The sequence below is a fragment of the Prinia subflava genome, chromosome 19, assembly GCF_021018805.1.
Source record: "Prinia subflava isolate CZ2003 ecotype Zambia chromosome 19, Cam_Psub_1.2, whole genome shotgun sequence".
In the NCBI taxonomy this organism is placed as follows: Eukaryota; Metazoa; Chordata; class Aves; order Passeriformes; family Cisticolidae; genus Prinia; species Prinia subflava.
Genome location: NC_086265.1, coordinates 11,599,530 through 11,618,420, shown reverse-complemented (window position 1 = coordinate 11,618,420; position 18,891 = coordinate 11,599,530). Strand labels below are relative to the sequence as shown.

The 18,891-nt window shown below is 51.6% G+C and overlaps 2 protein-coding genes across 3 annotated transcripts; both read left to right on the top strand.

The window, feature by feature from the left end:
• The first annotated feature begins 281 nt into the window (after positions 1-281).
• On the top strand, positions 282-11,311 carry DDX51 (DEAD-box helicase 51). The gene is made up of 16 exons (XM_063415916.1): positions 282-336; positions 1,126-1,514; positions 1,979-2,220; positions 2,323-2,473; positions 3,122-3,267; positions 3,615-3,686; positions 3,866-3,972; positions 4,507-4,615; positions 4,990-5,135; positions 5,808-6,000; positions 6,607-6,722; positions 6,811-6,927; positions 7,851-7,952; positions 8,347-8,410; positions 8,616-8,750; positions 9,540-11,311. The coding sequence occupies exons 1-16, from the start codon at positions 314-316 to the stop codon at positions 9,564-9,566; spliced, it is 2,139 nt and encodes a 712-aa protein (XP_063271986.1). The 5' UTR covers positions 282-313; the 3' UTR covers positions 9,567-11,311.
• Positions 11,312-11,721: 410 nt separating this feature from the next.
• Positions 11,722-17,244, top strand: LOC134560194 (glutathione S-transferase theta-1-like). Of its 2 annotated transcripts, XM_063415917.1 has the most exons (5): positions 11,729-11,945; positions 15,041-15,128; positions 15,741-15,891; positions 16,353-16,529; positions 17,002-17,244. In XM_063415917.1, the coding sequence occupies exons 1-5, from the start codon at positions 11,834-11,836 to the stop codon at positions 17,206-17,208; spliced, it is 735 nt and encodes a 244-aa protein (XP_063271987.1). In that variant the 5' UTR covers positions 11,729-11,833; the 3' UTR covers positions 17,209-17,244. The 2 variants fall into 2 exon arrangements, with proteins under 2 accessions (XP_063271988.1, XP_063271987.1); XM_063415918.1 differs by lacking the exons at positions 15,741-15,891; positions 16,353-16,529 and having other exon boundaries at positions 11,722-11,945.
• Positions 17,245-18,891: the final 1,647 nt, after the last annotated feature.

The window sequence follows — 18,891 nt, the reverse complement described above, 5'->3', positions numbered from 1 at the left end:
GCCGGTGCTGTGCCCTGTCCCAGCCCATCCCTCGCCGGTGCTGTGCCCTGTCCCAGCCCGTCCCTCGCCGGTGCTGTGTCCTCTCCCAGCCCGTCCCTCGCCGGTGCTGTGCTCTGTGCCTCCCGAGTCTCCCGGGGCTGCGGTTCCCGTCCCTCCCCTCAGCGCTTTCCCGCCCTCCCCTCAGGGGCGCTGCCCCTCATCCACCCCCGGCCGGCAGGGGGCGCGCTCGCCCCGCGCCTTCTGGGCGCTTCCGCCGCGGCCTCGCGGGGCGCGATGACGTCACCTGTGCGCGCCGGCGCGGCGCGGCGTGGCCATGGCGCTGTTCTGCATCCGCAGGTACCGCGGGCACGGCGCCGCTCCCTCTCCCCGCTCCCGGCCCCGCTCCCCGCTCCTGCCCCGCTCCCCGCTCCTGTCCCGCTCCCCGCTCCTGTCCCGCTCCCCTCTCCTGTCCCGCTCCCGGCCCCTGCCCCGCTCCCCGCTCCTGCCCCGCTCCCTGCCCCTGCCCCTGCCCCGCTCCCTGCCCCGCTCCCTGCCCCGCTCCCTGCCCCGCTCCCTGCCCCGCTCCCTGCCCCGCTCCCCGCTCCTGCCCCCCGCTCCTGCCCCGCTCCCAGCCCCTGCCCCTGCCCCGCTCCCTGCCCCTGCCCCGCTCCCTGCCCCTGCCCCGCTCCCTGCCCCGCTCCCTGCCCCGCTCCCTGCCCCGCTCCCTGTCCCGCTCCCCGCTCCTGCCCCGCTCCCGGCCCCTGCCCCTGCCCCGCTCCCTGCCCCGCTCCCTGTCCCGCTCCCCGCTCCTGTCCCGCTCCCCGCTCCTGTCCCGCTCCCCCCTCCTGTCCCGCTCCCCCCTCCTGTCCCGCTCCCCCCTCCTGTCCCGCTCCCCCCTCCTGTCCCGCTCCCCCCTCCTGTCCCGCTCCCCCCTCCTGTCCCGTTCCCCCCTCCTGTCCCGTTCCCGTTCCCCGCTCCTGTCCCGCTCCCTGTCCTTGCTCCTGTCCCGCTCCCGTTCTCCTCCTACACCCGGACCGTGCCCCTGTCCCGGGTGCTGCCTCAGCCCCGGGCTCGGTTCGGGCTCTGTCCGGAGGCCGCTGCGGGCGGGCTGCTCGTTCCTGAGGAGGTTTGTCCGGGCTGTTCCAGGTATGGCGGGGAGGACGAGCAGCAGGAGGATGCCGAGGCGGAGGAGCGGGCGCGGGTGCTGCTGGAGCGGCTGCAGCAGCAGGCCAGGGCCCGGCAGCTGAAGAAGCAGCGAGAGGCGCAGCCCCAGGGAAGGGAGGGCAGGGAGGGCCCGGGGGCCGCGGGGCTGAGCCCCGGGGAAGAGCCCGGCGAAGGAAAGGGAAAGAGGGAGAGGGAGAGTGAGGAGCAGCCCAGTGCACACAGACAGAAGAAGCTAAAGACAAAACAACAGCCACGCAGCCCTTCGGAAGAAAGGGCTGGCACTGAGGAGGCAGCAGATGGCAGCAGCCCCACAAAGAAGAAGAAAGCAAATAGAAGAAAATCGAAAGTGCAGCGAGAGAGCCCTGAAGCAGGTACGGGTAAAGTGAGGCTGTGGGATTTCAGTTCATTGTGGTTGACAGTTTCCACAGGAAAGTGGACACGAGTTGCTCTTTTAGTACCTTGCCCAGTTTACCTGATTTTGTTTTCATCTCCCTAATAAGTTCCCAATTTCTTTTGGTTAAGGGAAGGCCCTGTATTGCAAACTTTGAGGACGATTTTAGTGCAAGGAGAGGAGGGAAGCATGTCACATCACCTCAGTCTTGTTGTGTCACATCACCTCAGTCTTGTTGTGTCACATCACCTCAGTCTTGTTGTGTCACATCACCTCAGTCTTGTTGTGTCTATACCAACAAAGAAATGTTTGACTTTTGCACTTGAATTTAGGATAGAAGAGCTTGCAAGTTGTTGCTTAAGTCCTGTGTTGTAATATTGCCAAGTCCCTTTTCTGTGGCATGCTCTGACCTGTAGCTTTGTGTTGCTGTTATCCAAATTCCAGATTCTGAAGAAGATATCAAACAGGAAAACAGGAGTGACTTTAAAAACAAGTGTAATAAAAGGAAGAAGACAGATGGGGAAGCACAAGGAGATGAAACAGGGAAGAAACAGAGCAGTGAAGAAGCTGAAGGAAATCAAAGTACACAGGAGGAGCTGCCCTTAGGAGCCTCAGGGGAGGAGGCAAACTGTCCACCCTCCAGTATGATGATTCTTGGAGACTACGATGCAAAGCCAGTGCAGAAGGTAACCAGCTTGACTGAGTTTTGGTGATGGTTAGGAAAAAAATGCTGCTTACAAGTTTATTTTACTTATGGTGTTGTCATATCCTCCTTTCCTTCACTTCAGGTCCAGCCCTTCTTACCACAGTGGCTTGCCCAGCCCAAACGGGTGCAGAAACGCATCAAGGATAATCTGTGTCCACTCAGTGATGTCCCAGGAATCCATCCCAGGCTGCTGAAGAAGCTGCAGATGAATGGAATAGAGTCTTTTTTTCCAGGTGCCTTGACAGTGCTTTTGTTTCTTTCTAAAGGGAGTTACAGAGTTCCTGCTGTATATTTTATGTAGGCAGTGAAGTAAAATAGAAGGTACAAAATGTCATGCATGGAAGTGATTGTAGCAGATTTAACCCTTCTTTCTCCAAGTTTCTCTAGGCTGAGTAAATGTCTGTTACCTGCTCATAAATACAGCTTGGAGTAATGGCTCAGAACTGCCCAAAGAGGGAAGTCTTATTGTGTCCTCCCAGTTTTCCTCCTTGTGGAAGCCGGTGCTTTAGCTCCTTACTTTCCACCAGCTGCTGCTGAGCAGAGCTTTCTGGGACCTCATTCAGCTCATTAAAGCACTAGAAAAACATCCAAATCAAAGAAGGAAATCTGTTTGTTTTCTGTTATTTTGGCAGTTTTGCAAACAAGAACAATAAATGCCAGCTCTTAAATAAGGAGAAAGGACAGCTGGGTGCAGGGACAAGGGTGGAGGGTGACCTTAGCCCAGCTGAGCCTGGAGACCTGGGCTGTGTCAGAGGCCTCTCAGGGTTATGTTGGGAAGCCAGCACACATTTTCCCATTTCAAAAATGCTTTTATATAACATTCCCAGTTGTTGGTGAGTTCATGAAGCATGCAGTTTTTGTTTGTTTCTGGTTCTGCCTAGTCCAGGCAGAGGTGATTCCTGCCATTCTCCAGAGCGCCTCCAACGGGTACCTGCTGGGCCGGGGGGGATTCCGCCCCAGGGACATCTGTGTGTCTGCACCCACGGGCAGTGGGAAGACCCTGTCCTTTGTCATACCCATCGTGCAGGTGAGTTTACCCTCAGGGAACTGTCTCTAGGGGAAATGCTGGCCTTGCTTTTGTTCAGGCAAAACCTGAACTTAAAAGTAGGTCCAGAAGCCAAGGAGTTTGTGGGTATAAGGTGGCAGATTTTTAGCTCTGAGCTGTCTGAGGGAGCTTCTTGTCAGCATCCCATTCCTTTTGTCAGACAGCAGGCACAGCATGAGCAGTTGGGAGGGTGGAGGGAGAGAAATGGAAGCACAAAACTTCCATTGTTTTGTGGAATGTGTCGATCCCATCTCCTCTCACTAAGCCAGGCTCAAGAACCCTGTTCTGCCCTGTTCTTTCAGGGACTCACTTGGCCTTTATTTTGGCAGGTTCTGTTAGATCGAGTGGTTTGCCACGTGCGAGCTCTGGTTGTTCTGCCCACCAAAGAACTGGCACAACAGGTAAGTGGCTGCTCACCATCTCTGAGCAGAGCTGGGCTGAGGGACAGGCTGCTGCAGCAGTGCTTTGGCTCCTCTGTGGAGCAGGCTGCAGACCTGCCACTGGATTTGGTGCTGTTCATGCAGTGGAAAGTGTTTAGTGCAGCTGGTTCTGGCAGCTGACAAAGCCCCTCTCTTTGCAGGTGAGTAAAGTGTTCAACGTTTACACTGACGGGACAGGTCTGAAGGTCGTTTTGATTACTGGCCAGAAATCTTTTGCAAAGGAGCAGGAAATGCTTGTCCAGAAAAAGTAGGTTAAAAGGTATTTTGTCAAGGTTTATAGAGGTTGCAAGCTAATTAGTCTCATTAAGGCGGGGTCAAGATATAGACTACTGCAGCACAGCATCATGCTATCATGATTTTGGATAATGGGTTTATATGCTGGACTCTGGTGGTTCTTGGTCACAGTGCTTGTGATTTTTTTTTTTGTGATTGTAATATTTTACTAGATTTTTGGGGTTCTTCACCAGTAAATGCTCAGAATGCAAATGTTTACCTTGTGCCCACGGGTACATATGACTGTGTGGGCTTTGGCTGCAATTAAACTGTTTTGAAGAGCAGTGCAGAATGACACTTTCTGTTTCAAATAAGGCAGCTCAGTGGAGACAGGTGTTTGGTGTCCACCACTGCCCCTGCATGCTCTCCAGTGTCAAGTCCATATGTGAATTTTGTTATTCCTCAGTTAATGAGTGGTAGGAAAACCATAAGGTCTGCTTCTCAAGGTCTCTGCTACAGGCTTTATTGTGAAGAGAGAGAGTTACTGATGGGCTGCTTGTCCTTTCAGAGTGACAGGCTACTGCAGCCTGGCTGACATCGTGGTGGCCACACCAGGGAGGCTCACGGACCACATTAACCAGACCCCGGGCTTCAGCCTGGCGCAGCTTCGCTTCCTGGTGAGTCACCTCCACAGCCCTCCCCTCCCGTGCAGGGGCTGCTGCAGCACTGATTCCTGCTTGCTGCTGGTGTGGAACATAAATACCTCGCTGTTGGAACTGTTGTGTGGGCCTGTCTGCACTCCAGATTGGGGAGGGAGCAGTCACAAGATGAGATGTTTGGTTCCAACTCGTGAAACCCAGGCATCCACCCACTTCCCCTTCTCTCTTGGGCTCTTGCAAGCTTGGAGTAAGGATGGGCAAGGAAAGCAATTCTGTTGACCAGAAGCTTCCATTATCTTACCTTCTGGCTCACTGGTTACAGATACAAAGGAAAAGGAAAATAAAAGCTCCCAGTATTTGACCAGTGGTGGTTTTGATCCTTGTGAATTCAGATCGTGGATGAAGCTGACCGTATGATTGATGACATGCACCAGAACTGCCTGAACCAAATTGTCAAAGCTGCATTCCAAGGAGAAAACGACTCTGGCTCCAACGTGCTTTTTCAGAGGACCAAACCCGGGCCTATAACAGCAGCCAGGTAAGTTGCAGAGTGCCTTTCTTTGAACTGGTAGTGTGGACACAGCACCTGCATGTCCCTGCCCTGCTCCACTGTACACTGGCACTCAGACTCTCAAAGCTTGAGTCCTCTGAGAAATGCCTTCCAAAATAAGGCTGATGCCAGAGGCTGTCCTTCAGAGTGAGTATTGTATTCTCCAGGCTTTCCTTATTTAGACTAAAGGAGCATCAAAAGAATGCACAAATACTGCAGATCTGTGTGCACATGTGATCCATGTGCACAGTCACTCTAGCAGTGCCTTCTGGCAAAGCTGAGTAATGGATTTGGAGGAAAACTCCTGCAGTTAAGTATCTGCAGCTGCTGGTTGTGTACAGCAGTGGCAGAGATGTGTCAGAAACTGAGAGGAATGGCCAAGGAAGGACATGATTAGAGTGAGGACATGGGTAACTAGGGTGCAGGGACTCGTGCAGGAGTAATGCATTGGGGTTGTGCACTTGACTGAGAATGCTCATGAGTTCTGTCTGTGAACTCCACCATAAAACAAGGGTGGAAAAGAACCTTCAGGAAAGGCTCAGGGCAGGAAAAGAGCATCCAAGAGCATTCAGTGCTTCCTGTGTATCTTGTTAAGGCTCTTGGGGTGAAACTCCTTTGCCCCATCCTCAAAGCCCAGTTCCTGTGTGCTGTTTCTTTCAGTTCCTGCTCTCCTCAGATACCCTTACAGAAACTGCTCTTCTCAGCCACACTGACCCAGGACCCAGAGAAATTGCAGCAGCTGGATTTATTCCAGCCTCGTCTCTTCACATCCGTGTATTCCGAGAGAAACGGAGATGGAACAGGAACTGAACAAGATACAAATAATAAATACACACTCCCCGAGGGGCTGTCGGTATGATGTGAATTCTTTTGAATAAGTTACACTTGAAGATCTGTTTAATTCTAGACTATCTAGTTGTGGTTTTACCCTCAAACAAGGATGTCTTCCCTGTGTTTTCTTGCAAAAGTGGCTTTGGGGGAGTACATATGACCCAGAGAGATGTACCTTTGCACATTTGTTTTCTCATTACTTCATGTTCATTTGGTTAAGACTTGATTATTTTTTAAATTAATCTCTCTTCACGTGAGATTAAGTTTAGCAGAGATGGGGAGTGGAGCTAGGAAGTCATAATAATGTAGTATATTAATATCAATATTCCACTCATTTCAGGACATGTATAACCAGGGCAGGCTGTGGGCAGGAAGGCAGTGCATGTTGTTACTTGCCATGGAGATGTAAGAGCAGTAGAACAACTCAGGTCTCCTGTCTCCACTCGTGTTGTGTCCTGCCAGCCTGTTTACTCTAAAGGGGCTGCACTGTAGGCTCTGGCTTTGCTGCTATTAGTCACCTATAAAACATCCAAACCTGCCTAGGTCACGGACAGGTAGTGGGTTTAGGGAAAGATGGTCTTGGCAAGAAGTAATTTTTCTCTCTGAACTCCTTCCCTGTTGGCTGCAGCAATGTTATGTGCCTTGTGACCTGAATTCCAAGCCTTTACTCCTGTTGTATTTCATGCTGAAAATGAAATTCACCCGCGTGTTGTGCTTCACCAACTCCAGGGAGGCCTCCCACAGGTAAAGTTCAGTGAGATCACTGTCCTGGGTGTCTGTCCTGGGGTCCTGCAGAGGTGAGGAGTGACAGTTCCTCTCCTGTTTTCTGCAGGTTGTTCCTGCTGGTTCAGGCCTTCGGTGGAGTCACAGTGGCGGAGTTTTCTTCTCGGTTACCTCCGAATGAGAGAAAGAGAACCATGAAGGAGTTTGAACAAGGGAAAATACAACTGTGAGCATTTTAAACTAGTTTTCTGTGTGTTTTCCAGCACAGGCTGTTTACAGTGTAAAAAGGGACATAGTTACATGAGGTCTTCTAAAACAGAGCATGCAGGAATCTGTTGCAGAATGGATGTGAGACTGGGACTTGTGACTGAATTGTTTATCCTTCATGTAACTCAGCCTGTTCTAATCCAGCTGCAATCTGAATTTCTGTGTGTTGTTTTATAACAAGCAATAAACACAAATGTGTGTTCGCAGAGCTGCCCGAAACACACAGGTTTGCAGATCTGGAGTTTAATGTTTGTGCTGAGCACCTGGTACCTGTAGGGCAGAAATGGATGTTGGTGCAGAAGCTGTGTGTAGTGTTAGAGCTCCCTACCAGAGCAATCCCTGCTCAGACTGGCATACAGATCTACTTCTGTCCATGTGTTTGATTTGCATTGTGGTTTTGATAGTTACATGAGATTGTATCTGTGGAATGTCTCTGAGGAAAAGATAAATACTTCTTTTCTGGGTGTTCTTTTTATCCAAATCTGGTGTATAAATTCCTCCTTGACTACTGGAATTTCTTACCTCACTATTTGTGTGTTCCATGCTTGTATGAATAGTTCAGAATCCTTAGACTTTTGTAAGCTCCAGTGTGCTGGGAGGTGTCTGGTGTGCTTGGGGAACCTGGAAACACCCAGCAACTTTCCATGCTCAGCAGAGGGTGACAAGCCTGTGGTGGTGCTTGGAGGTCTGTGGGCAGCTCCTAAGGCCCACAGTGGCAGTAAGGAGTGACTTGCAGTGCTGCTGCCAGGCTCAGAGGCAGAGGCTGACTGTCCAGCTTGAACAGAGATTAGCAAGAGTTGTGCTGTGTTCACTTGTGTTGTATTTGTGTGTGTAGTGCCTGAGACATTACCTGAAAATGCCTGTCTATACATCTACAAACAGGTTCATCAGCACAGATGCTGCAGCCCGAGGGATTGATGTTAAAGGAGTGAATTATGTGATCAACTACGATGCACCACAGTTCATCAGGACCTATGTCCACCGGTAAGGCAGCAGGAACAGAAGGAAGGTGTCTGAGCTCGATTGGCTTTGAAATATTTAGCCAAGGTGACCTGCACTTAAAAGGGCTTTTAGCTTTTCTTTTTACTTTAAGGTGCAAATAGCTTTCTTTGGGTTTTTTGTTGTTGTTGTTTTGGTGGTTTTTTGTTTGGTTTTGGTTTTTTGTTTGTTTTGTTTTGGTTGTTTGGTTGGTTTTTTGGGTTTTTTTGTTTTTGTTTGTTTGTTTTTCTTTATTTTTGGAAATAGCAAAAATTAAGCGTAGCACTGCTTGGAATCAGACTTTCTTAAAACTGGAGAGTTTCAGCATCAGGATCTTGGAGTTGATAATGGCAGTGACTGTGGGGCTGAACTGACTTGGAGCTGCTTTCTCTGTTTTCAGGGTTGGAAGAACAGCTCGTGCAGGAGCAGCAGGTGTTGCTTTCAGCTTGGTCCTTAGAATTCAGGTGTGTCTCTGGTGTGGGATTCATTTGATAAGGATGCATGCAGGGGCATGAAGATCATAAAGTTGATATTACTCCCCACCTTTTCCAGTCAGCTGAGCTTTGTGCTTGGAAGCTTCAGTGATTTCCTGACCTATTTCCAGCATGTTCCCAAATGTGCTGCTTTGCTGGGTAGGGGGGTCTCATCTCCAGTGTCTGTGTGCTGCAGGAGCGGCGGTTTCTGCGGATGCTGAGGGCTGCTGGCATCCAGGATATAAAGAAACACCCAGTGAAGGGCAACTCTCTGAAGCCGTTGGTGCAGCAGTATGAGGGAGCTCTGTGTAAGCTCGAGAAGACAGTCAAGGTAATTGAAATGGGGAAGAAAATAAACTGTGCAAGTGGCAGTTTGGTTTTTGTATTGTAACTCACGCTCAGCACAAGGTTTAGTGTCCAGGATCCTTTCCTGGGTCTCAGACTGTACCAATTCAGTGTGAGGGCAACATTTGTGGGTGCATCCATATGGAATACTCAGGAAAGGGTGGGGAGGGGAGAAAGAGGTTTTCTGTCAGAGTTAGGCAGCGTTCCTGGAGGGGTTCAGAGGATGGGCAGATGTGGCACCTGGGGATGTGATTTACTGGTGGTTTGGCAGTGCCAGGTAAGTGGTTGGATTCCATGGTCTTGGGGGTCTTTGTCAACCAAAACAATTCTGATTTTTGGTGGGTTTTTTCTATTCTACCCTTCCCTTTAGCTGGGATTTTGACAGCTACCCAGAGGAGTGCAAACAAAATGCAGAGATTAAACCTTTTGTCATTACAGAGTTTAAGATTATAATGTACAGCTATCTGCAGGCCCTTTTTTATACACCAGTGTGAAGCTGAGAGCTTTGAGACTAAAGCAGGGTAGCATTTACCTTGCCAGATGGGTGGACTAGGGATCCTTAACAGATTTAGTGCTGCATGATTCGAGCAAGTGTTCTGCTGCCTAATCTGAGAACTCGCAAATACCCTGCCCTGAAAAATTATGATTTTGAATTGTAGACCAGGGATGTTCAAGAACTGAGAGAAAGAATTATTAAATTGTCCTGTTCCTCTCTGAAGCCTCTTCTGTGTGACTCTGACCCTTCAGTCACCTTCTCATCTTTAATTTTGAACAGGACGAGCGAGCACAGAGGCGAGCCTGAGTGAGTGGAAGCTGAGGTGGCTGATGTGGCACTGAGCAGGCCGTGGGCTGTTCCCCAGCACAGCAGCACTGACTCGTGGTCCCTCAGTGGCTGCTTCCTCAGCCTTATCATGTCTGAAGTCAGCTACTACAGGCCTTACTCCTCTTTCAAGGACGCTGTGAACAGAGTTCAGTTACTGGTTTAAAAAAAAAAAGATAAATTTTGAGATACAGGTTGTATTGAAGAGGACTTTGTATCCTATCCTGTTGGGACATGTAGAATCAGCAGCAGCTCTTGAACGTGGCCTGATGGAGCTGCTGTCCTGCAGTGGTGAGGGCTGGGCCCTCTCTTCTGCTCTGGGACAATGGTTCTGCCTGTCTGCAGATGCATAAACACCTGGGCAGTGCCTTAGCAGAAAAATGTCTTTGAAGAGCTGCTCTAGGCTGCAGTGACTCCAGCTTTTAAGTAAATATTAAATAAATATTATATGTATTTTTAAAATGGTGTCTAATAAAGATTCCTGGGGTCAGGAATTGGGCTTGGCAATCCTTGTGGGTCCCTTCCAACTCAGGATAATTTATGATTAGGGATGGAGATATTGTTAAAAGGACTTTTCACTGTTACATCTTGTGCCTTGTCCTTTTCCTGCCTGTGTTGTTTCCCTCCAATGTTGTGTACCAGAGGTGACAGCAGGTATTATTAAGTGTAGATTGATGCTAATACAGACTGAAATGTCTGATGTCTAACATGAGTGTCCTGCAGCCAGCTCAGTCACTGTAAGCCATGAGTCTGTATTTGACACATGCCAGGGTATTTTTAGCTGCCCTGGCAGAAGGCTTGGAGCTGCCATGCAGCTGTGGCCTGCAAGCACTCTCCAAGGGGTGCTTTTCCTTCAGCAGCAATGCCTCCAGCTCTGCCTTATTGTTCTGCAAAGCAAAATCAATGTACAGTGGCATTAGCAATAAACTATTGAAAGGAGGGAATCTTGAAGGAATGGGGTTTGGGAATGGCGGTGGAATCCTGTGAAGGTAGGAGCGAGGTTGTTTTACAGCAGTGAAGCAGTTTGTGTTCTCCTGTGGCTGCTTGCTCTCCGGTTGTTTTCCATGGCACGGGAGTCTGGGCTGGGGGCACAGGGATGGAAAGTGCTTTAGTGCGAGAGCTGTGAGCTCCCGCGGAGAGAGAGCAGAGCCAGGACCCGCCTGGCCCGGCCCCTCCGCCGTGCTGCGGTTTCGGTATCGCTGAGGGCAGGGACGGGCCAAGGTGGCCCCGGGTGGGAGGTGTGAGGTGGCAGTGTTGGAGTCTAGAACATCCCTCTGGCCACCCTGGAGGGTTTGGAGACCGGACAGGGGGTCTGGGATCTGTCCAAGGGGCTCAGCCAGCCTCACACAGAGCCCAGGAGGACACTACCTCTGATCCCTGCCATGGCAGTGAATGCCCACAGTGTGTGAAGAATCACAAGCTGGGAGAATTCAAAATAAGTAGTATTTCGTTTATCATAGAATGTAAATGTAGAATCTAGGATTTTTAGTATATGGGGTTGAAGAGACAAGATGGAGGAATTGGGGAGTGGCCCCTGTCCTCCTTGTTCTTGCTCTCGTCCCTCATCTTTTGCTGAGTTGGATTTTAGAGATTGGTTTAGAGTAGAACTGACATGTTAGCATAGGTAGTAGGCATTGGTAAAATTTTGTAAATAAAAAGTTCATTGTGGACAGTGGTTGGGTCAGGGGTACTGTACATAAGGCCTGGGGCTCTCTGACCCGCCCCAGTCCGCCGCGTGTCCTGCTCTGCTGGGGACGCCCTGCAGAGCTGAGAAAGAACTGAGATAATGAAGAATAAACAACCTTGGAAATGTGCACCGGCAGACTCAGCGTGTCGTCTCTACCTCTGGTGTGAAACACTTAGGGCAAAGAGAAGACGGAAAACCTGATTACCCCTGGGAACAGCAACCCAGAGGAAACTCCCAGGGAACAGCAACCCTGGGGGAAAACCTTATTGCCCTGGGGAACAGCAGTCCCAAGGAGAATCTCAGGGAAAAATAACCTTGAGAGCAGAGCCCCGTGGACACTGCCCGGACAGTGCCACCAGGAAAGCGCCACCAGCCACGTCCTGAGCCAGGGACCGGCCCTGCCCGGCTGGGCGGGACCGGCTTAGCAGGCGGGGTTTAACAGGCGGGGTTTAACAGGACCGGGCGGACGGGGTTTAACAGGGACGCGGTTTAGAGGGACGGGCTTTAGCAGTAGCGCGGTTTAACAGGAGCGGGCGGCAGCAGCAGCAGCGGAAGGGACAGGATGGGGCTGGAGCTGTACCTGGACCTGCTGTCGCAGCCCTGCCGGGCTCTCTACATCTTCGCCCGGAGCAACAACATCCCCTTCGAGCTGAAGCGGGTGCAGCTGGCCAAGGGTGAGCGGGGCCGGGGCGGGGGGCAGCGCCGTGTCCCGGGGCGGTCCCAGCCCGGCTTTGCGGGTGTCCCCGGCGCTCCGGGTGCCTCCGCCACGCCCGGGGGCGATGCTCGATTGCAGCCCCGGGGGGAAGCGGGACGGGACTCACCGTCCCCCAAAGATGCTGAGAGAGGGTGGGGCTCCTGCTGCAGAGGGCTCCTGGTGCCTGCACAAAAACAACACCGAATTCTCCAGTGCAATCCTGTGTTTTAATTCCTGATATCAGTGCCTGTGCTCCTCCGCAGCAAACAGGACTCTGCCAAGGCGTGTGCTATCTTTGAAATCGGCCCCACCCCGGCAGAGAAAAACAGAGACGCTTTTCTGAGAAGCGCTCAGGACGCGCCAGGTCTGAGGCATTCCCCGTTTAGAAGGGAAATAAAAAGCTGCAGGGGTGGACATTGGTGCATGGCTGAGGACAGCCGAGTGTGTGGTTCTTGTTCAGTAACTCCACTTAGAAAAAGTTGTGCTCGGGTAAGCAGCAGCTGCTGCAGAGCAGCCCCTCTCCTCTGCGCAGGGGTTGTCACCCTCGGGAGGCTCGGCAGGCACAGCTCACAGAGCTGTCCCTGTGCAGCCAGGGCAGGGCAGGGCTGCCCCTCTGGGGTCCCATGGCCCACGAGGTTTGTGGTCAGGTTATTTTGAGAGGGTTGAGGAGCAGCTTGTGAAGGCTGTGGAGCAAGACAGTGCAGCTGCCAGTAATCTGAACACTGAGAAATGAAGGGAGCTGGTTTCGTTGGGTTTAAACCAACTGATAACTAGTAGGAGCCTATCCAAAGGTGTGTTTTCACCAAAGGAGGCCCAAAGATCTCTATCTTCATTCTCTGTAATCGAAGCTGGTAAAACCGATCCTTCAACCTTTCCAGATATCTGATGGATTTGAAATTAAGGTAATGTATTGGGCATAAAAAGGCCTCAGTGAGTAATGCTTGAAAACAATGAAAGATGAGAAGTCTCCTGGGGCTGAAATTGATAAAGGAACAAAAGAGGCTCCAACTTGAGACAAGCCTCAGACACGTTGTGGTTGAGTCTTTGGGTGTTCCCCTGTACCTGAGCTGTGCGTTGGTTGTACCTTACTGTGGCTTTCCTCCCACTTGTCTCCTAAAGATTTTTGCAATTGTTTGTAGCTGGGGGATGGCTCATCTTGTGTCCTTGCCCTGCTTTCCCAATAAATAATTGTTGTGGTGAGACACTGGAGCAAGGGAGAGGAGACTGGCAGGCAGGGAATGAGAACACCAAAGAAAATGGAACAACTGAAATGCAAGGACAGGGGAAGTGAGAGGATGGAAAGGGAACTAAATCCCAGATTCCCAATGCTCTGTGCCCCTTGGCAACAGTGCCTGCTTTTGGCCTGTGAACTTAAGATGAGTGATTTGGGTGCCTCTCATCCCCTTCTTGCAGAGCGTGCACATCCCGTGCCCTGGGGAAGCCCTGCAGGTTCCTGCACTGGTCCCACAGTGGGGGAGGCCTCACTGCACGGGTGCCTGGCCCTGCATTCTGAGCCCTCCTCTCTGCACTGGTGCCTGGCCCTGCATTCTGAGCTCTCCTCATGCACTGGTGCCTGGCCCTGCATTCTGAGCCCTCCTCATGCTCTGGTGCCTGGCCCTGCATTCTGAGCCCTCCTCTCTGCACTGGTGCCTGGCCCTGCATTCTGAGCTCTCCTCTCTGCACTGGTGCCTGGCCCTGCATTCTGAGCCCTCCTCATGCTCTGGTGCCTGGCCCTGCATTCTGAGCTCTCCTCTCTGCACTGGTGCCTGGCCCTGCATTCTGAGCCCTCCTCATGCTCTGGTGCCTGGCCCTGCATTCTGAGCCCTCCTCTCTGCACTGGTGCCTGGCCCTGCATTCTGAGCTCTCCTCACTGCACTGGTGCCTGGCCCTGCATTCTGAGCTCTCACTGCACTGGTGCCTGGCCCTGCACAGTTTATAAGGACAAGGTGAGGGCACTGACGCTCAGAATTGAGCTGGTGGGTTAAATGTGATGCCCAGAAAAGCTCTTGGCCCCCAGAAGGGCAGGTGGCAGTGAAAGGGGTGGAAAGAGTGAGGATGGACAGGAGTCACAAGATGTTTACCTGAAGACCTGGAATCTGCACACTTCATCCTTTTTTGAGAGGGGCAGGGGAGATGGGCTGTGAGCCAAGTGACAGGGCAATAGTCACAAATCAGGTTTGCCAAATACCAGAAAAGCTAAATTTGCTTCCAGAGCATCTCCTCTGGCACACAGATTCTCAGATGGCTCAAACAGCAGGACGTGGCACAAGGTTAGTTACACATTAGAGAGGCTCGAATACCCAGGCAGCCACCTGTGACTGAAGTGAATGGGTGGAAAAGGCTGTCACAAACAGTCACACAAAACAAGGCTTTGGGACTGGTTTCAGACAGAATGGAGCACCCTGAGACCTCAGATGAACAAAGCAACCTTCCCCTGTCAGGTTCACTCTGCCTTTTGGGGAGCACCTACAAGATGGCTTAAAAGCAACCTTAAATCCATATTTGCTCTTACAAAAGATATGCAAAATGCACAGGAGCTAATTAAAAGATCTGTGATGAAGTACCCTTGACTTTATATGGAATCACAGGAATTTATTTTCATCTGTGACCTTTAGGAAGCCTACTTGAATATAAATTATATTGTCTTCTAGAAAAAGGTATCTGCTTTCCCATTGTCCTCCCCTCCTTGGAGGAAAGGGCTGGTGGGATCCCTTTCCTGCAAGGTGCTTGGTGCTTCCTCGGGGTTTGTGCAGGGCAGGCACCTTCAGGCACAAGCTTGGAGTGGACAGAGCCCCAGGCTGTCAAGTGCTGCTGGTATGAAAGGACTCCCAACCATCCTGCCCTGGTGGAGAGGTGGGTCTGGTATGCAGGCAATAAACAGGTGAGCTGATAGCACAGGGCTAGCCCCCTACTCAGCCTGCAGCACCTAATCATTGTTATAAACTTGATACAAGACTCGATTTGTACAATCCAAACCAAGAACTTGAGGATAGACAATCCCCATGAACTCCTCAGGTGTTTACAAGCAGATCCTGGGTGTCCCTGCCAGGTAAAACTTCTCATTTCCCTCCTCAGGGCAGCACAGGACAGAGGAGTTCCGGAAGGTGAATGTCCTGATGAAGGTGCCTGCCATGAGGGATGGTTCTTTCACCTTGGCAGAGAGGTGAGGCTCAGATAAGCTCAATCCCCTCCTGCAGTGTTGTTTATCCCAGTGCTTGGATTCTGCCAGTGTGCTGCTGGGACTCCACTCCAGGCAGGTGTTTGTCTCCTTCCTATCCTATGTTCCACTTGTACATAACAAACCTGTGTTTCAAGAGAAGTTATCTCATGTAAGCAACTTGAACAGCATTAATAGAAAAAGCTGCTGCTTGGAGCTACTTTGCTACTTTGTGGGCAGAGTTTCTGAGCTTAAATACCTGTGCACGTGTCCTGCTCTCTGCCTGCAGCTGGAGGCTGTAGCTCAGCGCAGGAAATCTGACATAAAGCCCCTGCAGGCAATGTGGAGCTCAGATTTGGTACAAACTCATTCTGCAGCTTCTATTGCTCAAAACGGTACCAGCAGAGCACACCTGTCCTGCTGGGCTGATGCCTCATGTCAGAGATTGCAGTGCACAAGCAGCAGCACAAACTCTGCTGAGCTGGGCCCTGCTGCACTCCTGCCTGGCTCCCGTCAGGTCTGTGCAGCTGCTGGTGCAGCAGTGCAAAATTTGGGGGGAAAGAAAGGATGGGGTGCTTTAACCTCAGCTGATCAGCTCCCCGCTGTCTCTCTGGGCAGCATTGCAATCCTCCTGTACCTGGTGCAGAAATTCAAGACTCCTGACCACTGGTACCCGTCTGACCTGCAGAAAAGGGCTCGGGTTGATGAGTACCTGTCCTGGCAGCATGCCAACATCCGCGCCAAGGGGAGCAAGTTGTTCTTAAGCAAGGTAAAACCGTAATGTGTCACAAATGAAGTGCTAAAAACTGAAATGAAATAGCCTGGCTGTGTGCAGGGCCTTTCTCAGCAAATGTACAAACCGAGTGAGAGACAGGCACAAAACTGACCTGTGTGAGCAGCTGCCCCAGACACAGCTCAGTGCTGCCTGCCCGGCTTCATGGAAAGGAACAATCTCCCTCTGGAAAACAAATCCCAGGTGCTCGCAGGTGATACAGTCTTCCCTTGAGAGGGGACTCCTGTGGTTGAATTTTCAGATTTTTAGGCAGCAGACAAGGGCTAGGCAGCAGGAGGTAAGGGCTGACATTAATGTTAGCCTGGCAAGGCTGGTGAGCAGTTCTGGTTGTTCTCATGCATGGCTGGTGAGGGATCCTCAGAAGGTGGCAGTGAGAGTGGGGTGACTGGATTTGGAAGGAAACACGTAAAAATCAACTTGTTTCTTCTCTCTGCCAGGCACTTCTGCCTCTCCTCACAGGCCAGCCACTTCCTGCAGAGAAACTGGAGTTTGCTACCGAGGAGCTGAATGTTGCCCTGAAACAGTTTGAGGAAAAGTTCTTGCAGGACAAGCCCTTCATCGCAGGCAGCGAGGTCTCCCTGGCAGACCTGGTAGCACTGGTGGAGCTCATGCAGGTGAGCATCAACCCCAGCAGTGCTGGGTGTGTGAGTCAGGCTGGGGGCAGGCCAAGGGGGGCTGCTGCACCCCCTCCTCTGGCATGGCAGATCTTCCCTGGGGCCAGGTCTTGTTCCTTTTTGACTTTGACCACAGTTAAGTTTGCTGGGGAAAAGCTACTTCGATGAAACAGTTCTTTCTGTAGGAATATGGACAGAATTCATCAGGAAAGAAGGAAAGGCAGGAAAGTACAGATATTTGGAAGAGCTGTGTTGGTGTGCACAATTCCCATGTTCTACATTAGACTGTTCTTGGCTTAGCCAGGGCAGAGCTCTTTGCTGCCTGTCCCAAGGGACAGCAGCTGCTGAGGATGTCACCCCTTGCCTCCTGTGACCCAAGAGCCAGAGATGGGTCTGCTGCCTTGAGCCAGAAGCAGACCCAGCCTTTGTTTGCCTGTCTGCCTCACCCCTGGGTGCCTGTCTGTCCCTGCAGCCTGTGTGTGCTGGCTACGACCTGTTCCAGGAGAGGCCCAAGTTGGCGGAGTGGCGCCGGCGGGTGGAAGAGGCAGTGGGGAAACAGCTCTTCCAGGAAGCCCACGAGGAGATCATGAACATTAAGAACTTGACTGTGGATCAGTTTGCACCTGAGATGATGGAGGGTTTCAAGCAGCAGCTCCTAAAGCAGTTCAGCCACAATTAAAGGGTTATGCTCTAATAAAATGGATTATTTTCTGAAGGCTTATTGCAGTCTTTCAGCATTTCTTCTAAAAATCATACAGAAACACCATTCCACAAAATGCACTTCCCTTCATTCACAGCCTTTCTGAAACTTTAAAGCGAGGAAAAATACATCTTAGACTGCCATGAACTGCTCTTCCCTCTTGTCCACTGCAGCATGGGAGCTGCAGCCCTGTAGGCTTTTCCTTCATGCACCAGCACCACTGGATCTGTTCCAGGGCTGAGGTGATTCAGTCTGTGTGGGAACAGAACAGTCAGAGCTGCCCTCCCACCTCTGTTCTGTCTTCCAGGCCAGAGCAAGGGTTTCCTGAGGGGATGGCAGAAGAGATGTGTCTGAAACAAGGAAAAAAACCATTGTAGCAGATGGTTTTCACTTTGCCAAGTGAAAACAGTCTGCTGGAAGAATTTTGCTCTTTAGGAAAGAGACAGGTCAGGACCCAGTCCGCGGTGGGAGCCCTGCCAGGGCCCTTGGAACACCTGGCCACTAGATGCTGCTGCATCACCTGTGAGAGCACAGGGACAGTGCCCGGGGCAGGGAGCTGTGCTGCTACCCAGGGGATGCCTCCAGCAAGGACAGAGTCAATAAAGCTCCTGGCCCAGAGGCTCATGCTACACTCTACAAAGAACATCCTGCACAGCTGGAAAAAAGCTGCTTTTCGTGGCCAAGCTGCTGCTGTCCCCTCTGCAAACCACATCAGTGCTCTGCCCCTCTCCCAGAGGGGTTTGGCAGCACGATGGAAACCATTTCAGCCAGGCTGTCAGCAATGGGTGCTGCAGTGCTGGGCCAGCACTGGGAGCAAGGGAGCTGTGCTGGGCAGCCCCTGAGCAGAGCTGGGTACCTGAGCTGAGGAATGTCTCACTCACAGTTACTGCTCCACTGCTCTTTGGTCTCATCAGATCCTCCATAAAGCCCACGGCTGCATTGCCAGGTGCTGGAGCTCTGTTTGGAATCAGCATTTAGAAGGAAGTGGACATCAAGTCCTCATCTACTCCAGTGCCTTCACAACCTCCTGCCTGTGTCCCTTTGTGCCACTCTTGCTTTCCTGTTCTCCCCTCCCTGTGACCTCCCATTTCCAGCTGCAGCCCTCCATGGGGAGGGCTCCAGTTTGCAGAAGTGTTTTTCTCCCTCCTTGTTAAGCTGTGCTTGTACCTGTGAGTGTGTTTGTCTCTGCTGCTGTTACACCATCCATGGAGAAGGCTGCACAGTGTGCTGGGTGGGAGATGTCAGTCATCTGAACACAGGTCAAGTCATGACAGTGCTCAGAAGTGGTGACTGTAGCTGCTCAAAGTCTCACACGTTCTTTCAGTTGGATCCACTGTTTTTGGGGCCTGAGCCAGCTGGCTTTTCTGTCTGTTTTCTGAGTAAACTGCCCTTTAGTTCAAAGGCCACACAAACCACAGTGTGCAGTGCACGTGCCTGCAGGCTGAGCTATAGGAGCCAGGCAGGCTGGTGCCTTTCTTTCCATCCTTCCAGCCTACAGGAAATCCTCAGTGTCACTGGTGAAAAGGCACACTTGCCCTCAGCACTCTCTCCTTCCGTGCTGACGCATGCAGGGATATTTATCTTCTCACCTGGCTTTTATTGGTAAATTTATTGAGAAGGGCCTGTTGCATGCCATGAGCAGTCAGTGAGAGCAGCCCTCCC

Bases quoted from the DNA above. Each gene is read 5' to 3' on its own strand.
- DDX51 (XM_063415916.1), top strand. From the start codon at position 314: ATGGCGCTGTTCTGCATCCGCAG. The intron at 3,687-3,865 runs GTAAGTGGCTGC...CTCTCTTTGCAG, and splicing joins CCAAAGAACTGGCACAACAG to GTGAGTAAAGTGTTCAACGT. The intron at 6,001-6,606 runs GTATGATGTGAA...TGTTGGCTGCAG, and splicing joins CACTCCCCGAGGGGCTGTCG to CAATGTTATGTGCCTTGTGA.
- LOC134560194 (XM_063415917.1), top strand. From the start codon at position 11,834: ATGGGGCTGGAGCTGTACCTGGACCTGCTGTCGCAGCCCTGCCGGGCT. The intron at 15,129-15,740 runs GTGAGGCTCAGA...CTCTCTGGGCAG, and splicing joins TCTTTCACCTTGGCAGAGAG to CATTGCAATCCTCCTGTACC. The intron at 16,530-17,001 runs GTGAGCATCAAC...CTGTCCCTGCAG, and splicing joins CACTGGTGGAGCTCATGCAG to CCTGTGTGTGCTGGCTACGA.